At 35.7% G+C, this 7,706-nt stretch overlaps 1 protein-coding gene across 3 annotated transcripts; it reads left to right on the forward strand.

The window, feature by feature from the left end:
- Positions 1–374: 374 nt before the first annotated feature.
- Positions 375–6,008, forward strand: TMEM17 (transmembrane protein 17). Of its 3 annotated transcripts, none has more exons than XM_023525565.1 (5): positions 415–556; positions 1,020–1,430; positions 3,768–3,871; positions 4,029–4,142; positions 5,069–5,896. In XM_023525565.1, the coding sequence occupies exons 3-5, from the start codon at positions 3,776–3,778 to the stop codon at positions 5,345–5,347; spliced, it is 489 nt and encodes a 162-aa protein (XP_023381333.1). In that variant the 5' UTR covers positions 415–556; positions 1,020–1,430; positions 3,768–3,775; the 3' UTR covers positions 5,348–5,896. The 3 variants fall into 3 exon arrangements, with proteins under 3 accessions (XP_011382649.1, XP_023381333.1, XP_023381332.1); XM_023525564.1 differs by having other exon boundaries at positions 424–556; positions 1,017–1,430; XM_011384347.2 differs by lacking the exon at positions 1,020–1,430 and having other exon boundaries at positions 375–556; positions 5,069–6,008.
- The last annotated feature ends 1,698 nt before the right edge of the window (positions 6,009–7,706 follow it).

Consider the following 7,706-nt stretch of genomic DNA (forward strand, 5'->3'; position numbering starts at 1 on the left):
TTTGCTAGTTTTATTCCTGTTTAGTTTTACTTGTTTTTTTATTTTACTTAAAGTTCATCTTTATCATCAAATACTCATTGGAAGCATGTTTTTTTAAGCTGCTGCAATGTAGTCCATCAAATGTGTGTATGTATGTACATGTATCTATACACATATAGTGAATATATATTATTAGGAATATTATATATTATACATACATATTTCTGGCATAGGAGCTAAACATTGGGATTTAAAACAGGTTTAAGGACTATGCCGTTTTGCACCCGCCTGAGGGATTTAGCGGAAACCTGCCTTCTGTTCATCCCTACCTTCCAGTGCACGGGCTCGCAACTAGCGCCTCACACGGCTGTGAGGCTGCGCGTGCGTGGGGGACCCTAGCACCACCCGGTTGCCGTGGGAACTGCAGCACGCTGCTGCTCCTGCAGACGCAGCTGGGAGCTATACCGAAGCCTGGGCATGGAGCTGCCGGATCAGGTTCGCCTGCGGCTGGGAAACTTCAGCCGGACCATGTTCAGCGACTCCAACCGGACCGGGCCAGAGTATACCGAGGGTCCGGGTGAGTGATCAAGGCTCAGAGCAGGGAGTGAGTGTGGCCCGCCAAGGACCTGTCGCAGGTTTTGGAGGGGCCAGATTTGCCCGTACCTAAAATGGTGGTTTCGCCTTCAGCTGGCTCGCCGCAGTGCGGGAAGCGCCTTAGAGGATAGGCCAGGTCATGGGCTGGGACTGGGTCGTATCTATGCCTTGATCCCCCCGCCAGTCCTGTGCTGATCAAGGAGCGGCATGGTTGGCGAACTGAAAGCAGGGCAACTGATGTGGCGTTAGCGTTCCTCAAAAAACAAAAATATAAAAGTTGCCACCGCAGCACATGTCAAGTCCCTCGCTGTCTGCGAAGCCTCGCGTTGCTTTTCCTCTGCGGCGTCAGCCCTGACTTTTCAGGCCTGGGTGGAGGGAATCGCCCCGTCCCACTGCCTACATCCCAAACCAATAAAATTTCTTTTCCTTTTCTCTTTTCCTAGCAGAACAAGTACGTTCCACCACAAGGCGGTTTTCTGGCAGAAGAGATGGAAAGAAGTTTTTTTAATGAGTCATTTTAAATCACTATCCACTCCAGAGTAACAGTGGCTACACTAGCATTACTTTCAACAGAACTCTCCCTTTCCCTGCCTTCTCTTTCCCCTCCCTGTATAAACTCTTTCTCTGAATTTCGTAGCAGAATATCACAATGCTACTACATTCAACATAAGACAAGTCAGAAGACAGTTTACTCCAAAACAGTTTCCCCATCTTAAATCGTGATGATAGACAACATATTGTCAACCAAACCCATGTAGTTTTTATCACCGAACTTTGCTGGAAGTAGAAATCTTTTCCTCTTGCTTGGTATAGGTTTTTTTTTTGTTTGTTTTTGTTTTTTTAAGGGTCAGAGAAAGGTAAAGAATTCTCATAGTGTGCATTTTTTCAACTGATTACTTGCCTGTCCCCCAAATTTAGGCCTCTTCATGATTTAGGATGTACAGAGAAAAACATAATATGAAAAATTGGGTTTTTACATTTCTGATTCTAAAGTTAAGGATTAATAGGCTCTAAAATCTGATGACACAAGGTATCAGGGATCAGCAGCCATTTTCAGTAAAGGGCCAGATAGTAAATATTTTAAACTTTGTAGACCATAAGTCTCTGTGGCAGCTATAGATAATAGACATGGCAGTGTTCCAATAAAACTTTATTTGTGGACACCAAAATTTGAATTTCATATGATTTTCAATGTCATAAAATATTTTTTTATTTTCCCCCAACCATTTAAACATGAGAAAAACCATTTTTAGCTCACTTGCTATACAAAATCAGGCAGCTGGCTGGTAGTTTTCCTACCCCTGATTTATATTATATAATGTTTCAATTTAAATTCCATTTATAGAACTCAACTTGTACTTTTGCAAAATTTAGTAAATTCATTTCTTGTGCTTTCCAGGTTCATTTACATATTAACTTGATTTTCAATTTCACAATTATAAATTTTATCTACTGAAATACAGACGTGGCATAACTCTTAAGATGCTCATGCACAAAATTTTTAACAAAAACTTCCTTGCAAAATTTGACTATATTTTCTGCTCCAAAGTTATTAAAAATTTCAGCTTAATTTATCATTTTTCCTTAATTTCTTCTGTATGTGTCTGACGTAGGTTTATTTGTACTGTAATTAAAAGTGTATATCATTATGACCAAGAGTTGTACTGTTGTTATGAAAAAAATCCTAAGATGTGAGTTGCCTTCAGATTTTACAGATTTTAAGAATTAATTCCTTTATCAGTGGTAATTTAATAAACAGATGCAAACAAAAGTAGGTCATAATAACAATTTTAAAAATAGACTTAATAATCAGGCATATTCTTGGAACTAAAGGAAACCTTACTGCTGTGAGAACATTATTATTTCTTATATTTTTAAAATTATTAAATGACAGATAAAATGCTAAGTTGTAGAGAAAAAATTTTAAATCTGTTTTTAATTTATTTTAAAGCCTTTGTGAATTCTTACAATTAAAGCAATCGATTTCAAAGTACGTATCTGCTCTTAAATTGTTAGAATTCAGTAAAATTTAGGATGCATAAAAGCTCAATTTAAAAAATAAAATTCTTATTTTAGGACCCTTCTCCCTTACATAAAAGCGAAACATATTATATAATCAGCCTTAGATAAATGAAACCCGTGTATCATGAATGGCTACACTGATAATGTTCTTATGACTGTGTTCATTAATTTATTCTTTCTGCTTACACATATTTGATATTTACCACGTGTAAAGCAAGATACTAGGTTCTATGAGGGTCTCATATTTGGGTAAAGTGGTGTTTGTGCTTACATTGAACCTGTATACAAGTGAAAGAAATGGAAAGTAGACATTTATTGAGTGCCTCTTAAATGCCAGGCATGTTGCTAAAGTGAAATATTTATATCATTTCTGTATTATCTCTAATTCTCACAAGCGACCTGTGAGGTAATTTTAATGTTACTATTTTACAAATGAAAAAATTGAGGCTCAAAGAGGTTAAATAACTTATCTCAAGTCTGGCATCCAGAGTTACAGGGGAGTTTGGGGAGTTCCAAGTTTACTTGGACTTCAAAGCTCATGATCTCTTCAGGACACCGGACTGTGTCTTGAGTGAGGGGAGTGTGGTTCTTTGCTAATAGTTCTTATACACAAGTTAGAGTGATAAGTGCCTAGAGGGCAAAGAGATTTCTACTGAGGTGGGGGAATACTTCAAGAAAGGATTTATGAAAAAAGTGGTATTGAACTGAGTATTAATGAATGGCTGGGACTGTGGTATGCTGTAAAGGAGTGTGTGTCTAATTATAATTCAGGGAAATTAGTTTTTGTGTGGGATTAATTTATATGTGAGAATGTAGCTTTCATGTATTTTATGTGTTTATTTTATAGCCTCTTAGAACTCTACAAAGGAGATGATAATTATTGTGTTTCAGTAGGATTCATATTGATATTCTACATTTATTTCAGTAGTGTGCAAAAAAGTCAGCTGTAAGGGCAGAATGACAAAGTTAATTGAAAAATATGAAACACACCCCCAAATAACCAATATATGAACTAAATAGTATTTTGATGACTATTTCCTTTTGTTGGCAATTATTATAAATAGACTTAAAATCGGAAGTTTTTTTGAACCAATACAACAGTTATTCTAAGGAACTAAAAGTTGTAGTCCAGGATGAAGAATTTGTTCCTTTTTTCTCTATTTCTTCTGTAGATAATGAAATGGTTTCCAGTTTGGCATTGCAGATGTCACTTTATTTTAACACTTATTTTTTCCCACTTTGGTGGGTGAGCAGCGTTATGATGCTTCAGATGAAGGTAAATCCATGCTTTAATACTTCTACTGAGGTCTCTTCTGCGCATTCCTGGCATTGTTACATTGTCAATAAAATTGAAGTTCTTAGTATTCTTTGTATCTCAGGTCAGTTTTACTATATGTGAGATTTTACAAACATGTTTGTTTTTGTTTTTTTAGTATTCGATCTTGCCTGATTACTACAAATTCATTGTGGTCACTGTTATCATCCTAATAACCTTAATCGAAGCTATCAGGTTGTATCTAGGCTACATGGGTAATCTACAGGAAAAGGTAGGTTCTTCTTTACTTTCTCTCAGTGCTACACATAAATGCAATAAGGTTTTCATAGTAAGGAAAAGGCAATGAGATCTGGTGGAAGGACCAAAGGCCTGTAGTTAAGGCCTGGCTCCAACTTTACCACTTCTGTCACTGTGGTCTGTTTGCTTAATCTCTTGAGCCTTGGTTTCTTCATATGTGAAATGGAGGAAATGTTTACTTCGTGGATTTATTGGGATTAAATGAAATAATTTATATAAAGTACTTGAAAATAGTAGGCACTTACGAATTGATAATTTTGCCTCTGCTCATCAGTATTGAAAATACTTGGTCAATTAAACATGTCTGTTTGGATCCTGAATAAGAAAATGGGAGAAAATTATAAACTCATTTCCTATGCTGGTGACATGTCTTCTGCATCATCAACGCTGCCTAAGCATTTACAGTTTCCAGAGCTTAAGGATGATGTCTAAAGATGTATACGGTTTTCTAGGCCCTTCATAATTAGTCACCATCCAGCCTGTTTCACTGTATTTCTTGCTATTTCTTAAACCAAGCATCCATTCCAGGCTGACATGTTGATTCCCACATCTTTGCTTACTTACTTTGTTGCCTCTTCCTTTTTCTACCTAACTTTAAAAGCCTATATTCTGAATTCTTTGTTTTACATAGCCTAATCACTCTCTTGTCTTATTTCTTGTAGCGTTTAGTCTGTACCACTAAGTGGTGCATTTAATTATTTAGTAAGGTGTATTATTCTAGGATTGTTAGTTTTCTCTTCTAATCTAGACTGTAAATTCTCTGAGGGCAAAGGCCCTGCTAAACCCTTTTGAATTACAGAGTTCACACTGTAGGTTCACAGTAGTGCTAAGTCCTTGCTTATTTGTATAAACAAGAGTGTACTTCACTGATCTGATTACTCTTAATATGTATCACTGCAGGTTCCTGAGTTGGCTGGCTTTTGGCTTTTGAGCCTTCTATTGCAGTTGCCTTTAATTCTTTTCTTGCTCTTTAATGAAGGCCTAACGAATCTGCCCTTGGAAAAAGCAGTACACATCATCTTCACTATGTTCCTTACTTTCCAAGTTGTTTCAGCATTTCTTACCTTGAGGAAAATGGTAAATCAGTTGGCAACTCGTTTCCACCTCCAAGACTTTGACCAGCTCTCTGCAAATAGAGGAGGCATGAGAACAATGAGATCCTGTATAGAAGAGATTTGACCCAGTGCTGTTGAGTGAAAATCTTAAAGATTATTCCAGAAGACTGTAATAGTTATGAAAACAGAGATCTAGCACGAGATAAAGGACAAATCAAGTTTTGGAATTGTATACCCTCTAGTTCTAAAACTCCAAATGTGGGGGCAATGATTAGACTGTACAGTACATGAAAGCAGTAAGTCAACTCTAAAGTCTTAATATTGTCCACCTAATGCCAAATATCTTAATTTTTAGGTTGTTGTTGACTTTCTCAGGTGTGTAGAATTCTGTGTTGGTGGTCACAGTTTACCAGTTTTACTGTAATATTTCTAGTTAGCACCTGTAACTAGAAATGTGTATATTTCTTTTAAACTTGGTTGGTAACCATATCTTGGCAGTACATCTGAAGCACATGAAAATGCTTGTCAATATTCTGGTGTATTAGACTGTATTTGTAAACCAAGACACCAAATGTTCATGTCCGCTAGGGTTAAATTCTAACCCTAGTCATATCTATTACACTGAAGTTAAGAAGAAAACAGGTGGATTATCATGGTACTTAGGAAATATTTTTATCACAAAATTATAACTTTTATAAAACCATGTTCAGTATTTATGGTGATGGTGGTGTGCAAAATGTCTTAAAAATAAATTATAAAATATTTTTATTAACATCTGCAACGAATCATTCTTGTCTTGTACAGTTCTTTTGAGCCATGGGTTTATTATTTTTATTAGTTACGAGGGAAGGAAGGAGAAAAATACATATTAGAGAGCCTTCTATGTAATGAGCACAGTACTAAGCACATTAATACTTGTGATCACATCTACTAAATTATTATTCACTGAAGAACTGCTTCATACTCAAAAAATTTACATGAACCTTGAGTTGAAAACCAGGGTGTCTATTAATACACAGTAAGAACTAAGGATCTATATTCGTGATCTTAAATGAGCATGTTCCCTTGCTAACAGGAAAAACCTATTTAAGGACATTTTGTTAAGAAAAAAATTGCTTGGATGTCTGAACATTATTTTTAAGTGATTATTGGATCTTGTTAAGGGATCTACAGTAGTCTCCCCTTATCTGTGGGGTATACATTCCAAGACCACCAGTGGATGTCCAAAACCTTAGATACTACTAAACACTATACATACTATGTTTTTTTCCTACACATTTAAACCTGTGATAAGGTTTAATTTATAAATTGGGTACAGTAAGAGATTAACAATAATAATGATATAGGATAATTATAACTATACTGTAATAGAAGTTATGTGAATGTGGTCTCAAAATCTTCCTGTACTGTATGCATATTTTTACTTAAAGGAAGCACTTTATGGCATATCTTTGGTGTATCTGAATTGTCAGCATCACTACTCTTGCACTCTGGGGCCATTAAGTAAAATAAGGGTTACCTGAACACAAGCACTGTGATGTTACAACAGTCTGATAACTGACTAATGGGTGGGTAGCATCTACTGAATGGAGATGCTAGACGAATTGATCATTCACATCCTGAGGAGGACTAAACAGGACAGCTCAAGATTGTATCACACTACTCAGAATGGCACGCAATTTAAAACTTAAGAATTATTTATTTCTGGAATTTTACAGCTAATATTTTTGGACTGTGGTTGACCACTGGTAACTGAAACTACAGAAAGCAAAACTGCAAAAAAAGGGGGAAAAAAGGAAAAATTCCTCCTTCCAAAAAAGGAAAAGGGGCCCTAAGAAGAAAGGAATTTAACAAAAAAAAAGTGGAAGTAAAATAAAAAATGGTTTTTTCCAGTTTTCTTCTCTATAATTCATACCCATCTTAAGATTTCCATGCTTTACCTTACTCATTCTTATATTGCTTAATTTTTCTAATTTTATAACTTTATAGACTTTCCAATGTTATTTAAATATAATAGTTTCTCATATTTAAATTGTACAATTCAATGAATTTTTTTCAATTATAGTTGGTATACAATAACATTAGTTTCAGTCATACAGCAGTGATTAGAGATCTATATAACTCACAAAGTGATCACCCCACTAAATCTAGTACCCCTCTTCCCCCTTACATATTACAACATTGTTGACTATGTCCCTTATGCTACACTTTATATCTCCATGACTATTTTGCAACTATCCATTTGTACTTCTTAATCTCTTTGCCCTTTTTCACCACGTCCCCCAAACCCCTCCTGTCTAGTAGCCCTCAAAATATTTTCTGTATCTATGAGTTTGTTTCCGTTTTTGTTGTTGTGTATTTTATTCTTCAGATTCCACATGTATGTGAAATCGTGATATTTGTATTTCTCTATCTGACTGACTTCATTCAGCGTAATACTCTCTAGGTCCATCAAGGCAATATTTTTTTCCAATCTTTTCCTT

Source organism: Pteropus vampyrus, unplaced genomic scaffold (genome assembly GCF_000151845.1).
Source record: "Pteropus vampyrus isolate Shadow unplaced genomic scaffold, Pvam_2.0 Scaffold571, whole genome shotgun sequence".
Lineage (NCBI taxonomy): Eukaryota > Metazoa > Chordata > Mammalia > Chiroptera > Pteropodidae > Pteropus > Pteropus vampyrus.

What these genes read in the sequence shown, in the direction of transcription:
- TMEM17 (XM_011384347.2), top strand. Translation starts at nt 457, where the DNA reads ATGGAGCTGCCGGATCAGGTTCGCCTGCGGCTGGGAAACTTCAGCCGG. An exon ending in TTATGATGCTTCAGATGAAG is followed by an intron (nt 3,872 to 4,028) that starts GTAAATCCATGC and finishes TTGTTTTTTTAG; the next exon opens with TATTCGATCTTGCCTGATTA. An exon ending in TGGGTAATCTACAGGAAAAG is followed by an intron (nt 4,143 to 5,068) that starts GTAGGTTCTTCT and finishes GTATCACTGCAG; the next exon opens with GTTCCTGAGTTGGCTGGCTT.